The 17846-nt window shown below is 45.2% G+C and overlaps 1 protein-coding gene across 4 annotated transcripts in view; it reads left to right on the top strand.

Annotated features, from left to right (window-relative positions):
* The window catches only part of CALN1 (calneuron 1), a 138070-nt gene extending 121503 nt beyond the window's left edge, over positions 1-16567 (top strand). For all 4 annotated transcript variants that reach the window (XM_081890675.1, XM_081890676.1, XM_081890677.1 and 1 more), the window contains 2 exons: positions 14160-14313; positions 15560-16567. In XM_081890675.1, the coding sequence (XP_081746801.1) occupies positions 14160-14313; positions 15560-15687 (282 nt within the window). In that variant the 3' untranslated portion in view covers positions 15688-16567. The remainder of the gene's footprint in view (positions 1-14159; positions 14314-15559) is intronic.
* The last annotated feature ends 1279 nt before the right edge of the window (positions 16568-17846 follow it).

Genomic DNA, 17846 nt, shown 5'->3' with positions numbered 1-17846 from the left:
GCCAGCGCAGATTTGGTTAATTGGTCCATAGACTCCGCCCTGGGCCCCCGGGAAAGCTCATCTTTGACGGTTGAAGAAAGCCCCTCTTCGAAAAGCATTTGGATGGGCTCCGCCGATAGGTCCCACCCCAATTTATGAATCAGCATAGTAAATTCAGTCCAGTACTCACGGACAGATCTGCTTCCTTGCTGGCAAGCCATTAACTGCCTTCGCACCACCCCCTGCTCAATATCGCTGGAAAACATCAGGTCCATGGCACGAAAAAACTTCCTCGTGTCCTTTAAGATCTCATTATTCGCTGCCATCAGGGGTCTAACCCAATCTTTCGCCCCGGATTCGAGATGGCCAATCACATACGCCACTCGCGATTCCTCGTCGGGGAAGTCATCAAACTGCAAGTTTAGAGCGTATTGCATCTCTGTTCTAAAGGCATGATAGTTCCTGGGATCCCCCCCGAATTTCTGCACCAATCCTGGTACCTTTCTGGCGAGCGGGGTGGTTTTCTCCTTTCCCTTTTCTGCATCCTGAGCCCTCCTCTCCTCAAGCCTCGCCGTTTGCAGCGCCAACTGGATCTCCAACGCTCTGTACCTTTCTTCCAGGCTTGGACCCCCTCCAGCTGCTCCTGCACCCCCGGTTCCGGCTGGGTTGCTCATGATGCTTCTCTCTGCACAAGCTGGCTTTCGGTGACTTTCGGATTGCTGTGATGGGACGATGAGCTGCTTGTGCGTAAAATGCAAGTCCCTCAGAGTTTGATCAGGTTTTCAAACCTCTGCCTGTGACGGAGCCCCTCCAGCATGGCTGCGTCAATCACTAGTAGAATCCGAAAGTGGCTGCTTTCGGAAACGTTTCCAACATAAAAGCTCCTTAACGGAAACACGTCGTCTGGCCTCTCGGCGTGACAGTTTCCGTCGAGGTGTGGGTGTCCCTATAGGAGGTCCTGAGACCTCCCCACTGGTTTCGCTTGAAGCGTCTCTGAGCCATCCCTCCGACTCACTTTCCCTTGGAGTTCTTGCTCGCCCTCTACTGGTTCCCTCTTCCGCTGCTACTGCTCTCTCAACCTCAGGGAGCCTTTGCACCTGCGGCGCTTTAGATGTCAGTTCCCTGACATCCAGCCACAGACATTTTAGCAATTTTGAAAAATCCACCTGGAAAGAAATTTTACCCCTGAAAAAGAGGATGAGCACATCACCCCATAATCACCTTTGACTGGACAAGAAGATGCCCTAGAAGACTGGGTTATTGTTTTTATTTTTATTATGCATTTTGTGGTTTTATATCTTGATTTTATTCTGTGAACCGACCTGAGACCCCTGGGTATAGGGTGGTATATAAATTCAATACATACATACATACATACATACATACAGAGAGACAGACAGACATACATACATACATACATACATACATACATACATAATATTTTTGAACCCAAAATTAAGAAATCAATATTTTAAACATCAAACAGAACAATTTTGAACTTTTTTTTGGGGGGGGGAGGATGCCCAAAGTTGTTGAGTTTTTTTGCAGAGGTCACCCAAAGTTAGGGTTGTATTCACCATCTCTGTAAAGTACACCCCCCAATTTTTGACTAAAAAATTATCAAAAATGTTCTCTTATATGCGGAAAAATATAAATATCCACTTTGATTCTCCCAAAGCTATCAGAAGCCTGCTCTGAAGCCACTCAGCCTCTTCCTGATATACACGTGTGGTGCATGCTGCATTTCTGCTTGAGGTGAAACTCAGTGTTTTTCCTCTCTTATCTGCAAAGCATCAGCTTCTATCCAGTTCTCAAGAGATCTCATGCACTATTGTGAGGTTTTGGCAAGATCTCACAACATCCCTCTGGAAACCAGTGCCTCTGCCAGGGCCGTTTCTCTAATGGCAGTGTAGGTGGGAGCAATGGAGTAGTAGTAGTAGTAGTAATAATAATAATAATAATAATAATAATAATAATAATAATAATATTTATACCCCGTCCTCCCCAGCCAAAACTGGGCTCAGAGTGGCTAACACCAAATATATAACATACAGTCATACCTCATGTTACCTCCGCTTCATGTTATGTTCCTTCAAGATACATCCTGTGGTGACCCAGAAGTACCAGAAAGGGTTACTTCCGGGTTTCGCCACTCACACATGCACAGAAGCACAAAATGACATTACACGCATGCGCAGAAGCGGCAAATCGCAACCTGCATGTGCGCAGATGTGCCGCTGCGGGTTGCGTTCTCTTCATGTTGCGAACGGGCCTCCAGAACGGATCCCGTTTGCAACCAGAGGTACCACTGTATTAGCATAAAATCAGGCAATCACTTAAAATACATCCTAAAATCAAATCAGAATCAAAGTGAAATCCAGTCAGATGGTAACCCGCAGATTAGGGTTGGGGACCTTAAATGGTCACCGGTTTAATGGTTTGTACTGGTCTTATATGAGCCTGTGAGAAAAGTGGGGGGCCACATTCATACAGGTTCTTATAAGGAGAGAGGGGGAGTCAGACTGGACCCCGGTGGAAGAGGAAAGGCAGCTCCACACCTAAGGCTCCTGCCGCTCAAGGCAGAAGCTTCACCTCGCCTCCTCAGTGGGTTGATTCTGCTGATCTTACATGGCACAGAAGAGTAAAAATCAGCATTCAACTGAAGCAAAATTTCTGGGGAACTTCTAAGCAGGAGCCTTAAAAGTGCCGTTTCTTGGTTATGTAGGTGATTTCCCAGAGGGTCACAGGACATCAGGGATTAAGTTCGGGAGAATAATACACCTGCCAGGGCTTTTATTGCGTTGATACGTGGTCTTGCCCACCTTTATGGTCCTCTGCTGTGCCTTTTATAACCCGAGTGAAGTGTCACTCAGCTGATTCAGGTTGCTGATGTCAAAATTAATCAAAATTCTCCCGATTTCATAGCAGTGTGTTTGCATGCAATACGTAGCGCTGCTTCCCATCACAGTGTCTCCTCTCTAAATCCTTCTCTCGCTTGCAATGGTTATTTTTTTTAAAGAAAACAAGCAAGCCAAGCACACCTGCATTAGGGCTCCATTTGCGTGTGCTATGCTGTCAACTCCTCTCCCCCCCCCCCCAAAAAAAATGGTGTTTGAATTTTCTAAGGATGCATCATTCTTGCTTCAGGTAGCCCTCCCTCCTCTGCAGCAGCACCCGGCATAGTAATGAGGCGGTTACCATGGAAATATGAGCATGACTCGTTCTGCCGTGTGGCTCTTCTGATTTTTATGAACTTCTTTCCAGCTTCTGGAAAGCTTCCCGCGGAATGTGTGCGATAGCCTCCGAGATGAGAGCACTGCAATGCAAAGTGAAATCTCTCTCTTTCTCACGCACACACATAAACACACATATGCACTCCGTTATTATTTCAATGAGGCTATTTTAAGGACAGCAAAAAGGGGGTGGGAAATGAGTTGACTACAGGAATTGTTTTAGTTAGGAACACCGGAAAAATAGGAACCTGCCTTACGCCAGACCCATTATTACACCTAGCCCTGTATTATCTCTACTGATTGGCAATGGCTCCCCGGGGCTTTAGGGGAAAGACAGAGATGGACTGGAGCTGGGGAGAGATGGAGATGGACTTTTGCTTGCAGTCCAGAAGATCTATCACTGAGTTGCAGTCTCTTCCCCCGCCCCCTGCAAAACCCCCCAGCCAAGACCAATGTATTCCCTTCCCCAGTACAGTGGTACCTCGGGTTAAGAACTTAATTCATTCTGGAGGTCCGTTCTTAACCTGAAACTGTTCTTAACCTGAGGTACCACTTTAGCTAATGGGGCCTCCCGCTGCCACCGCCGCCCAATTTCTGTTCTCATCCTGAAGCAAAGTTCTTAACCTGAGGTACTATTTCTGGGTTAGCTGAGTCTGTAACCTGAAGCGTCTATAACCTGAAGCATCTTTAACCCAAGGTATCACTTTATACCTGAATGAACGTCTCCACCCCCATCGTTCTGCCCAGACACTGGGGACCAGCTCCGAGGGCCTTTTGGCGGTTCCTTCCCTGCGAGAAGTGAGGTTACAGGGAACAGGCGGAGGGCCTTCTCGGTAGTGGCGCCCACCCTGTGGAACGCCCTCCAATCAGATGTCAAGGAAATAAACAACTACCTGACTTTTAAAAGACATCTGAAGGCAGTCCTGTTTTGGGAAGTTTTAAGTCTTTTATGTTTTATTGTGCTTTTAATTCTGTTGGGAGCCTCCCAGAATGGCTGGGGAAACCCAGCCCGATGGGCGGGGGTATAAATAATAAATTATTATTATTATTATTATTAGTCCCCATCCATATCTTGTAAAACAGGAAGCTGACTTATACTGAGTCAGTCCATTGGTCCAACTAGTTCAGTATTGTCCCCACTGGCTGATAGACAGGAAACATTCCCAGTCCTAAGTGGAGATGCCAGAGATTGAACCTGAGATTGAACTTTTTGTCTCTCCCCCCCCCCCCCATAAAAAGAAATCTAGATTTGTAGTTCAATCCCTCTCAGTAAAGGATCTACAAGGCAGGATGTAGATTATAGCTTCCCTGACAGATGCTTAAAAATTCTTTGGATTGCAGTGTAAGGCTGCCCAGTCTTGACCAAGTTACCTGAGAGTAAGCTCCATTGAATACAGTGGGACTTCTTTCTGAGTAGACACTGTAAGGCTCCATTTACAGCAAATGACTCAACACTCCCTGTGTTTCCTAAAAATAAATAACTGGTTGGCTGTAGAAGCATGTAGTTAAAGAATTTAAAGAGGATTGGCTACATTTCCCTCCAAAATTATATAAAAAAAGGCTTCATATGCCAGCTTCACTATTGCCTTCATTTAGTGCAGGTATTTTTTTATCCAGTAGAAACAGGACTTTGTTTTTGCACCTACACACACTTTTAATTGTTCTCCAAGACATGGAGGGGAGGAAAAAGGAAAACAGGGACATTTCAGGATCAAATCAGAAACCAGAATGGCTTCTGTAATTTCGGGACTGTCTCTCGAAAACAGGGCACATCTTTCTTTACAACACTCCTGTGAAGTAGGTTCAACAGAGAGGTTGCAATTGGCTCAAGGTGACTGATGTCTGTATATGAAATATGTAGAATTGGATGCCCTATTTTCATCAGAGAAATGTTGGATTGCCTGCAAAATACCTGGTCAGCAAGAACAAAATGGGACATCACCGGGCCACAGTAATTATAGCAATTGTTCCTCTATATTCACATTCCAGGAGCAATTGTGTGTACATATTTTGCTTCATGTACCATAAATAGTGTGCATTTGCAATGTCCCCAAAGCCAGTGGCTTCTCTTGGGCAACATTGAACTCTCAGTTGTTGAAACGCTTATGTTTTTGTTATATTGATTTCCAAGCTAAGTGAGTTGGCCAACTGAGGATGGGGGGGGGGGGAAGTATTCCAGTCTACTGGGCCTGTGACCTTAAATCGCTTCAATTAATGTCTGTCTGAGCATTGGAGTATGCGCTGGCTGGGACTCCCTATGGCCCTGAACATAGCCCAGCAACAAAATGTTCTGTTGGTCTGCGGCTTTGGGGATTTCGCTTGCCAATGCAAATTGCTCAGCATCTCATCCTAGGTCCCTGTGTTTGGGAAGGAAAGGTTCGTTTACAATGATATTTTTGGTCTGCTGGCTGCTTTGCTTTTGATTGCTGAATAATCTTTGCAGTCTGAAAGAGTCCTCCAGTCGTACTCCGATGAGGTTGGGGGGGGGGGACAGAGAAGATGAAATGGCTTTTCCTCCTTATGGAATTTAGGGGTGCAGATGGAGTGGAGGCTGCCTTGATATGTACACCCCCCTTTCTATTAGAGCAGTAAAAATGCTTGGGAGGGTAGTTTTGTTTTTTGATTGAGAGTTTCTATAGGGAATTGGGGGTAAAGGTAAAGGTAAATGGACCCCTGACCATTAGGTTCAGTCATGGCCGACTCTGGGGTTGCGGTGCTCATCTCACTTTACTGGCCGAGGGAACCGGCGTACAGCTTCCGGGTCATGTGGCCAGCTTGACTAAGCCGCTTCTGGTGAACCGGAGCAGCGCACAGAAATGCTGTTTACCTTCCCGCTGGAGCGGTACCTATTTATCTACTTGCACTTTGACGTGCTTTCGAACTGCTAGGTTGGCAGCAGCAGGGACTGAGCAACGGGAGCTCACCCCGTCGCGGGGATTCGAACCACCGACCTTCTAATCGGCAAGTCCTAGGCTCTGTGGTTTAACCCACAGTGCCACCCATGTCCCAATTGGGGGTAGGGGAGTATTTAATTTATACAAATAAACTTACAGGTATAAGGTTGATATCTGTCTTTCAATTAAAGACAAATGTGTTCGACAATGACCGGGGGCATAGCTAGCTGCTCTGGCACCTGGAGCTGTGGGGGCAGGGCGATCCACCCATGGGGCTGCCACAGCGATCCACCCAGGGGGGCGGCACGGTGAGCTGCCCACGGAGTCTGCCTGGCGAACGCAAGCCCCACACTGCCATTTCGGGCAGCACAGGGCCCCGATCCACCGCCTCACTCCCAGGAGAGACACGTGGCTCAGGCACGCTGCAGGCCAGGCCCCACAGTAAGTGCCGCCCCCCGCAGTGTGCCATTTTGTCACCCCCTCAGGGATGACACCCGGGGTGGGCTGCACCCCCTGAACACCCCCCTTCCTACTCCCCTGACAATGACAAGGTTCACTTTGGCTCTGTAAAAAGACAGAAGTGGCATACTTTGTTCCAGGGCAGGGGAACTTTCAGCCCACAGGCCAGTCTTGGTCTGCCAAGCAATCCAATTTAACCCGCAAGACCATTTCTCCGAACCAACCCCACCTGTCACTCAGCTGACATTACTGGGTGTTATCAGCTGATAAGCGAACACAAAGTTTAATCCTGCTGGGTGCAGGATTGCCAGCTGATAAGTGAAGAGTTCATTCCTGCTGACCTTGAAGCTGACCTTGTCAGGGTGTTCTCAGAACAGTGTCTGCCATTCATCAAATGCCCAGGTAAACAGGAATGTTTGAAAACTCCTCCTGAAACTCAGTGAAAGAGACAGACACAGCTCACGGGGGGGGGGGCATTCCACAAACGGGGAACTGCCACTGAAAAGGCACTGCTATGTTATGGGTCCGTGCCAACTGGGTAGCCCCCGGTGGTGGCATCACCAACTAGGACTCAACTCTCTATCATAGGGTATGAGATGGTTGATGTTGGAGAAGGTGCTCATTTAGGTCCTTGTGTTACAAGCCATTTGGGGGTTTGTATGCTAGTACTAACATCTTGATGTAGTGTAACTCTACCTGGGGACCAAATGACAAAGCGCTAATTTTAAAATAGTATATTAATAGAGTTTCAAACTATATTGAAGAAAGGAACATTATTTCAGCTGTAGAACATGTGCCTTGAATGCAGAAGGTCCAAGTTTCAATACAGTGGTACCTTGGGTTAAGTACTTCATTCTTAACCTGAAACTGTTCTTAACCTGAAACACCACTTTAGCTAATGGGGCCTCCTGCTTCCTCTGCGCCACCGGAGCACGATTTCTGTTCTCATCCTGAAGCAAAGTTCTTAACCTGAGGTAATATTTCTGGGTTAGTGGAGTCTGTAACCTGAAGCGTATGTAACCTGAAGCGTATGTAACCCGAGGTACCACTTTACTTGGCATCTTACACCAAAAGGGCCTTGGGTAGCAAGAGCTGGCAAATACCTCTCCCTAAGACTTAGGTTTCTCAAACATGAATCCTAATATTAATGTAAAAGTTTTGATGTCCAAGTTTTCAGTGTGAGTGTGTGCGCATGCAAGTGTGTGTGTGCAAGTGTGCAGTGCAGACTTTTGCTCCTTGTGGCAATATTTGTACATTCCAAACTCCTGCATGGCTCCCTGAACTGTTTGGCCATTCTTCATCCCATCTTGCAAAGGAGGTTAGAAAACATCAGATCAAATGCAAAACTGAGCCACCCTGAGAGTCTCAGGTCCCATTTCCACCATCAAATGAAAAGGTCTAACTCAGCTATCTGTGCTAGAAAGCAGAAAACGGTCGTCCAACCACACTGAAGCCATTTGTATGATTCATGGACATGTCCTCCCACCATAGTGAGAAACAGATGACGGTTATTATTTCTTTTTAATGTCATCTGTCACTCCCAGGAGAGAGAGAAATGAGCCTGTCTTATGCACCATTGAAGATGGCTCATATGAGAGCAGATCTTTCTGCAAGTCAACCACCAGGGTCTTGACCCATCTCTCCATTTCATGGCTAACACTTTGCTCTCGTTACAGAACTTCACCTCTTGCAGATAGGCAGGTGCTAGGACCTTCTGGTATCCCTTTAGGGCAGAAGGGATCTTTTTTGTGTTTTCCTAGGGAGGGGCAGTCCGGCTATGTATTCAGGGGGCCAACCATTTTCCCCTTGGCCAAAGTAAAAGGAGATCAGTATTCAACCCCAAGGAATGCATTGTATGTCTTGCAACAATCATTTATTATTTCTATGTCTTTGTTAACTTGCACAGCTTAACCATAGCAGTAAACACAGAAAACTGCCGTATACCAAGTCAGGCTGTTCGTTACTCCAGCTCAGTATTCTTGACATTGGCTGGCAGCACATCTCCAGGGATTCAGACAATCTGAACAGGTACAGAGGGCAACCAAGATGATCAAGGATCTGGAAATCAAACCCTATGAGGAATGGTTGAAGGAGCTGGCTATGTTTAGCCTGGAAAAGAGGAGACTGAGAGGAGATAAGATAGCCATCTTTGTTGGAAATGTAAAGAGGTAGATGGTACATTTTATCACATGTGGTGGCAATGCAAAGTTATAAAGAATATTTTGGGAAATTATATATATTGACTTGAAAAAAAAATGCTTAAAACAACTTTTGTTAAAAAGCCAGAAGCCTTTTTATTAGGAATAACAGGAAGGGAAATACCCCCAAATTATAAAAATCTATTTATGTATGCAGTCATGGCCGCATGAATATTGATAGCCCAATGCTGGAAAGAGGGAAAAATTCCCACAAAAAAGATTGGCAAATTAAGTTGATGGAATATGCAGAGATGGCAAAATTAACAGGAACACTCAGAAATCAGGAGAATAACAAATTTAAAGATGAATGGGAATTTTTTATTGCATATATGTCAAAGCATTGTATACAAGTTGATACATCAGCAGGATTCTAAAAACATTTGCAGTATTATGATGATAGATAAGAATTAGATATATGCAGACGGAAAATATGACTTGGACATGCTTGAAATAACCAAAAATAATGGAACCATGGAGATGGTAGAGGGAAGTCACGGGACTGGAAAAATCCCACATTGTGTTATTGTATTGATGTTTATTTTATATGATGTTTGTTATGGGAAAAACTAATCTTTTTTTATAAAAAAAATGAGATAGCCATCTTCAAATATCTGAAGGGCTGTCACATGGCAGAGGGAACAAGCTTGTTTTCTCCTGCTCTGGAGGGTAAGACTCAAAGTAATGACTTCAAGTTACAAGAAAGGAGATTTGGACTAAACATCAGGAAGAACTTTCTGACAGGAAGAGCTGTTGGACAGTAGAACGGACTCGCTCAGGGGGCTGTGGAATCTCCTTCCTTGAGGGTTTTTAAGCAGAGTTTGGATGGCCATTTGTCATGGATGCTTTAGATGAGATTCCTGCATTGCAGAAGGTTGGACTAGATGGTGCTTGGGGTCCCTTCCAACTCTTCAGTTCTGTGCTTCTATACGTCTATGACTTTCCCAGTCCTACCTGAAGATTAGGGATGGGAGATGCCATGTGATAAAATTTGGGGCCATATTCAGGCATGCAGGTATTTCCCATGAATTTCACTGGTAAATCATGGAGGAACACAATCATCCATGTGTATACAGGCTGGTGACATGTCTAGTGACATCCACTGTTGTGTCGCATGCCACACCCACTGGTACGAATTAAACTTAGTGTGGCATGGTGGTATATTGATTTTTTAAACAAACAAACAAACAAACAAACAAAACAAAGTTCCGTAATGCAACAGGTGTAAAAGGAATATTGTTAAATGAGAGGGAAGCGCTGCCATTACAACCAGCAAAACTAACACAGCCATCCCCATTTTTGACTGCAACATTAGTGTAACGTATATACTCAGCTCAGCAGCATAGCTATGGTTTATTAGCTTTAGCTATGGTAAGGGGGATGTGGGTGGCGCTGTAGGTTAAACCACAGAGCCTAGGGCTTGCCAATCGGAAGGTCAGCGGTTCGAATCCCCGCGACGGGGTGAGCTCCTGTTGCTTGGTCCCTGCTCCTGCCCACCTAGCAGTTCGAAAGCACGTCAGTGCAAGTAGATAAATAGGTACCGCTCCGGCGGGAAGGTAAACGGCATTTTCGTGTGCTGCTCTGGTTTGCCAGATGCGGCTTAGTCATGCTGGCTACATGACCTGGAAGCTGTACGCTGGCTCCCTCGGCCAGTTAAGCGAGATGAGCGCTGCAACCCCAGAGTTGGTCACGACTGGACCTAATGGTCTGGGGTCCCTTTACCTTTACCTTTATGGTATATAAGCTTTGTTGCTTGTTAACCATGGTTTGTGGTTGGTTTATAAACCACAGGTAATGTTAACCACAGCTTACTGCTGTGTGTGAACCCACAGTCATGTTGCCATTTCAAAAGAAGTATCAGGCTTTCAAGGGCAAGCTATACACTTATCGTAATGTATAGATTGCTGCTTGCAGAGTGGATGCCAGGATGTTCATCTAGTCTACAGTCAAGGTACCATCATTGAAAAGATCCTGGACCCTCTCAAGATGACCTTAAAAGCAGCCATTGCTGTTTGCTGCTTGCAGTTCTAACCAGAATATTGTTTTTCCCTTCTCACTCGTGACCTGCCAATTTTCATGCCATCAGCTGCTTTACCACAGAATACTAATCACCAACTGAGGAAGGTGGAGGGGAAGCATTTTTCTGTAAGCAAGCAAATTGGCTTGATTCTCCCCCCACTGCTGTCCCCCCCAAAAAACAACAACAACAACAACACACAACCCTGATTGTTAGGCAGTTCACTGACATGATGCTACTAAAAATAACAGCAAACAGTTGCAGTGCATGGTCCATCTTTAATCCTATGTCTTCCGCGACGCTCACCTGGCTGGCCTGTTGAGTTGTAAGCCAGGTAATTTGCAGCTTCATTTTTCTCTATTGCACTTCCTTCTAGAATGAATATAAAAGCAGTGTTACTCATGACAACCACCGTTCATAAAACGGAGTTGTGGGTTATTATAAAATCCTGTGTTTGGCTACCTCTTGTGGGTATTTCGGGAACAGCTTGCTCATTCTTATTTTTTCTGTGAAATATGCAGCCTTTACGTAGCAGCTGCACAGTTGCAGGATTTGACCTCTACATTGCTTAAGATTATGGGTTTTTTTTCTCTCTCCCCACACTGAGGATCTGTAATACTTTTGCTTAATAGAATTTATAGAAATTTATAGAATTTATAGAAAAAGCTTTTCTTGGGGAAACCGCTGCAAATTCTCAGTGGAAGGTGGTGGAGGTTTTAAACAGAGGTTGGGTGGCCGTCTGTCAGGAGTTCTTTAACTGTGATTCTTCCATTGCAAGGGGTTGGACTAAATGAACATCAGGTTACTTTCCAACTCTACAATTCTATGCTTGTATAGTGTGCTTATAAGAAAAATGGCTCAGCTCAGAATGATGCCCCACCCATAAACAAAGCAGCTAGAAACTGCCATTCTGATGAGAAATTTTGACTATATATATCACCCTCCCATAGAGGGCTGTATTATCACCAACTTGGATGGCATTAGTAGATAAGACAAATTTATGGATGAAAAGGCTATCTGTGGATGTTAGCCGTGATGGCAATGCTCTGACCCTGTGCTTGGAGGCAGTAATGCTTCTCTATACCAATTACTTGAAAACAGCAGGAGGCAAAAGAGCTCTTGTGCTCAGATCCTGTTTGCAGGCTTCCCATAGGTGCATCTGATTGGCCACTGGAAGAACAGGATGTTGGACTAGTTGGGCCATTGGCCTGATCCTGCAGGTGGTTCTTATGAATGAAAAAAATGCTCACATTTTTTTAATGTATTTGATGGTCCATACAAAAGGAAGAAGGTCCCAGGTCTATTCCTAGACATCTCCAGCTTGGGTTGGATGAGTTGGAAACATTTCTGCTTGAGAATCTGCAAGAGATTTTGCCAGTTAAAATGGACTTTTCTGCACTAGATAGGCTGAAAAGAGGGTTGGGGTGGATGACAGCACTGCAGTGCCACCAAACACATTCTTCGTTTTAAGGTTTCACCTTCCACAAGCACTGTGATTAGGGGGTTCTTGGTTAAGGTGAGAACATTCTACCCTAGCCCTGCGCATTATGATCAGATTTGATACCTGTCCTGTATTCTACCTATGCGTTATTTTAATTAATATTTGCAACGTATTTGAGACTGTTTGTCTGTCTGTCTGGCCCTCTGAAACAATGGTTTGAGCTGTAGATTGCTACAAAATAATTCAGGATAACCACTCTGTAGTGATTTGAAGTTGCTTGACCTGATCTGAACAGGGCATGAATCATCCCAAATTGCCCTGATTGAATTCAGGATTTGACCAAATCCTGTGCACAGCCCTATGAGACCATGAAATATTGTCATGGCTCTCTCTTGCCTGAATGGAGGGTGGAGATGGAGAGGAGCATGTGTACAAACCTCTTCCCTTTGTGCAGTTACCTACATTCGAGTCATGCTAGAAGTGGGTCTTGAGATCCTCAAAATAAAATCTGAACAGAATTGGTAAAGCAGCACAGAATTTATTGAATACAAAACATTCTTGCAAGAGCAGGTGTCCAAAGGTGGCACTGAGCCTCTTGGGCTTGCTGATCAGAAGGTCGGCGGTTCAAACCCCCACAATGGGGTGAGCTCCCGTTGCTCGGTCCCAGCTCCTGCCAACCTAGCAGTTCAATAGCATGCCAGTGCAAGCAGATAAATAGGTACCACTCTGGCGGGAAGGTAAATGGTGTTTCCATGCACTGCTCTGGTTTCGGTGTTCCGTTGCACCAGAAATGACTTAGTCATGCTGGCCACAGGACCTGGAAAAACTGTCTGCGGGCAAACATCAGCTCCCTCGGCTTGTAAAGCGAGATGAGCACCACAACCCCAGAGTCACCTGCAACTGGACTTAACTGTCAGGGGTCCTTTACCTTTTAAGCTTATATTCCTTATACCTGGAGTGCAGGTTCCCTCCCTTGTCTCCCCATTGGCTGGGTACTGCAAGGTTTACAGTCTATCACGACTGCATAATTATCCTATTAACATTTCCCTTATTTGATTCTTTATTTCTATGCATTTACATAGTGGCTTAAGTGACAGAGCCACATCCTGACCACTAACAGGTGTAAGCGAATTCTATAGCTGCTGAAGCTTACAATAAATTGTCTTTCAGCCACAAACTGTCCCACTTATGAGCATCCTAACCACAAGCCGTCGATATCTGAGACAATCTGGACTGCTGACACTTGTCTACTTATTGCAACCACATTCTGACTACAAGCTTTAAATATCCCCAGTTGCCTGGACTTCTGACAATTGACCAACTGTTACATTTGTATGTGAAAAAGCAACATTCTCATTCCTCACAGTCATCAGAAAGTTGAGGGTCACATCCTTTACGCCACCAACGTTTGCCTGTTGCCTACCTGTTATTGGCACGTATCTCCAGGAAGCCTGGCCACAAGATAATGTGGCCCTCAAACTTTGGCATGGGTATTTTTTTGGGGGGGAAGGGACCCCTGACCATTAGATCCAGTCGTGTCCGACTCTAGGGTTGCGGCGGTCATCTCACTTTATTGGCCGAGGAAGCCGGCGTACAGCTTCCGGGTCATGTTGCCAGCATGACTAAGCCGCTTCTGGCGAACCAGAGCAGCACACGGAAACGCTGTTTACCTTCCCGCCGGAGTGGTACCTCTTTATCTACTTGCACTTTGACATGCTTTCAAACTGCTAGGTTGGCAGGAGCAGGGACCGAGCAACGGGAGCTCACCCCGTCACGGAGTTTCGAACCACCGACCTTCTGATCGGCAAGTCCTAGGCTCTGTGGTTAACCCACAGCGCCACCCGTGTCCCTTGGGGGGGTAGTTATTCTGATTCAAATTTGAAAGGTAATGAGTAGTGTGTGAACGACAATTCAAACTAAGTTCTCATTGACTTCCCACAGTTTGACATGCAGCGAATAACTCTGGAGGAGCTGAAACATATCCTGTACCATGCGTTCCAGGACCACTTAACAATGAAAGATATTGAAAACATCATCATCAACGAGGAAGAGAGCTTAAATGAGAACTCTGGCAACTGTCAAACAGAATTTGAAGGTGAGGTTCTCTTGCATATCTTAGGCAGAACAGTTTGTTCAGACCATTCACCAGGGCAACTTAAGTCAACTGTGTGGCAATCTAAAGGTATTCTTGCATAGGGACATGCCCATCTACTGCCCCAGAGAAAGCAGGACATCCTGTTTCCCCCCCACAAGAGCATGGCAGCCATTTTGGGAGACTTGCTCTTGCATGATTTCGGGCCAAGATCTCTCACTGCAATCTCGAGTTGAATTTTGGGTACACAATTTCACATGGGTCATGTGCTGGAGCACCGACCCGGAAGATGTCTTCCCAGATTGGGCCACATTGCATTGGAGGGTACGCAGAGATGCATCCAGATTTCAGATTCTAGATTTCCAGGCTTTGTTTCTGAAGTGAACGTCCTGGACTCACATGGTTAAAGGCTTTGAAATTATGGGTTGCATCCAACCCTAGTCATACTGAGAGTGGGCCCATTGAAATTAATGGATATGACTGCTACCGTAGGTCCATTAATTTCAGTGGGCCTACTCTGGGTTGTAGCCAACTTAATTCGAATCAAAGTAATTAAAATGGACGGCTGGACTACATTTTATATGCTGCGTAACGTGTATCAATAATGATCAAATTGATAAGTACCGTACTTTTCCGTGTATTGGATAAGGTTTTTTGACTCAAAACTCATATCTAAAAACTGGGGTCATTCAATACACGGATAGTGGCATGGGGGGAGAAGCAGCCTGCCCGGTTGGTGCGTGCGTGGCTTCCCCCAATGCTGCAGCAATCAAGGAGCGATCTGGGGACCATGGCTGGGGGCGCACAGCTTCTCCCGATGCCACTGTGCGCAGGGAGCGATCTAGGAACTATGGCTGGCGGCGCGCAGCTTCCCCTGATGCCGCAGCAAGCGGGGAGCGATATGAGGTGCTGACTGGCAGGAGCACAACTTCCCCTGATCCCGCTGTGCATGGGAAGCAGTCCCTGGATTGTTTCCTGAACGCTGCGGCCTCAGGGAAAGTTGCCCTCCAACCAACCAGCCGATGCTGCTACGCAGAGGAAATAATCTAGGGGGTGTTTCCTGCCACAGCTTCGTGGGTGCAGAGGCTCAACAACTTTGGGCCATCTCCCCTCATTTTCTTAAAATTGAGTCCCACAAAATGGGGGGGGTGTATTATACATGGGGCGTCTTATAGACAGAAAAATACAGTAACTTTTAAACAAAAAGGTCATTATGCTCTCTCTCTCTCTCTCTCTCTCTCTCTCCTAGTGCATTCTCAAAAACAAAACCGACAGACTTGTGTACGGAAAAGCTTAATATGCGCTTTTGCTATGGCCTTTATTATCAGTGTCATGTTGATTGCAGCCAACCAGATCCTCCGAAGTGGCATGGAGTAGCCATATAACACTGTGAAACAAAACAAAAAAAAAAAGATCCACGCATGCGCATGCTGTCCGGTGAACTTTCTCCCTGATCAACTTTAAAAACAAATGGGAAAAAAGGAGGAGAGATCGCATGGGTGACGGAATGGCGGATGGATAAGGACAGACGGTTCGATAGAGAACCCCAGGCCAGCAGCGTACCTGTAAATCAACTATATCCTCTTGGCAGGGACATAAAAGGGCTGTCTTAATGCTTTAATGGTTTTTGTTTCCTAACGCAATAAAAAACAACCCAGAAGAGCCCTGAATTTTTATTTTTGATTTTTTGGCGTGGTGGCAGGAGATCGGAATGAGGATTCACATTCACCCAGCGGTATTTTGTGGCCACCCAGAAAATGCGACACCAACTGGAGACAGTTTTGCCGCTAGCTATCTTACAGAAACTCTGAAGCATATCTATATCTATATCTATATATTTCTAATGGTTCAGCTTTCCCAGGAAATCGAAATCTATACCACCATAGTAAGCTTAAAAACCATCCATTTTTGCTTATCTTCGTCTGACTTCAATGGTTCTGTTTAACCCTGCTGGCATTGTGGGGGATTGTACAGGGACAATCAAACGCATAATTAACAAATTATGCAGTCCGGAGGATTTTGTTCATTTGTTAAATATAAGACCGTGGCCCACCACCATTTTGCTTCTTTTTAAAATTATTATTGCACTCCCTGTGTCCACTGCCCATTTTTTTCCATCAGGTTTTTTTAAAAAAATAATAATAATAATCAGATAAAGCACCCTGGAGATTTAAGGCCAATGCAAAGTCTTCCTACCACATTTTGAAACAGTGCTGTGATAGACGCCTATTTCATAAATGGCTTCATATTTAATGTACAGTCAGTCTGTTGACCTTCCTCTAGTCCGTCTTATTCAAATGTTTCTGAACCTAGTCACCATTTGCTCCCGTTTTACAATGCCAATCCATAACTAGAGGAAATACAAATGATTTGGGGAGCGCAATAGCAGGCTCTTTAGGGCCTAAAACTCCATAATGGTTTGTCAGGGGGTTTATTGATCAGAACCTGGTAGTCTGATATATGACAGTCCAGCATCCTGCTCTCTCAAGCGCTGACCAGATGCTTGTGAGAAATCTGAAAGTAGGACATGACTGCCACACATCTCTGTCCACCTGCGTTTTCCAGCAACTGGTATTCAGTAGCACAATCTCAATGGCAGTGGCATAGCCATTATGGCTGGAAGCCATTGACAGCCTGGTTTTTATAGCTGTCAAAAGGTTTCTTCCAAAGTCTGGTTTATAAGGAGATGTCCACTCAATAGGATAAAACTGTTTTGTACATCTGGGAAGTGAAGGCCATTGTAGATCTACATTTCCTTTTGAAAAGCTGCAATCGTAGCCAATGAGTTTTGCCCAGCTGTTCAGTTCGGTTGGCTTAAACCCACTGACCTGGGAGTAAGTCTAGCTGGTTTCCAAAATCCATGGAGGGAGAGGGCTAGAGATGGCCACCAGCTATGATGGCTGTGCCCTGCCTCTACTGTCAGGGAAACTATGGCTCTGAATATCAGTTGTTGGAACCCACAAGAAGGGAGAGTGCTCTTGTGCTTGGGTCCTACCTGAGGGATTCCCACGAGCACCTGGTAGGACACTGTGAGAGCAAGATGCCAGGCTGGATGGACCGTGGGCCTGATCCAGCAAGGTTTCCTGAAGTTCTTCTGAACCATGCCAGGAGCTGAATGAACCCATTGACAGGAGCAACTTTCATTTCTGCAGAACAGGTATTGCTCACAAGTGGTGACAAAGATGGCGTTTCAAACAACTTCTGATACCTAGGTGTCTGTTGAGGAGTTCCTAACTTAAAGCTACAATGATATACCAAGTTTACTGGGAGTAAGCCTGACTGAAAGATTTCAGTCGTCTTCTTTTTTTACTTAGCATCCCCAATAAAAACATAAAAACTATTAGGTATATATATAAAAATGTAAACATATGGCTATTATACAACTAATTATACTTATATTGACAAAATGCCTAGATTTCAGGCAGTAAATGCACCTGTGCAAATGTAGCCATTTAAGGCTTGATATATATGGCTAAAACATACCCACACACATTGGTATTATTCAATCATAGTAGCAAATGGGAATGGTTTTAAGG

Source organism: Podarcis melisellensis (assembly GCF_964234715.1).
Source record: "Podarcis melisellensis genome assembly, chromosome: 15".
Lineage (NCBI taxonomy): Eukaryota > Metazoa > Chordata > Lepidosauria > Squamata > Lacertidae > Podarcis > Podarcis melisellensis.
This window is presented reverse-complemented; position numbering and strand designations above follow the sequence as displayed.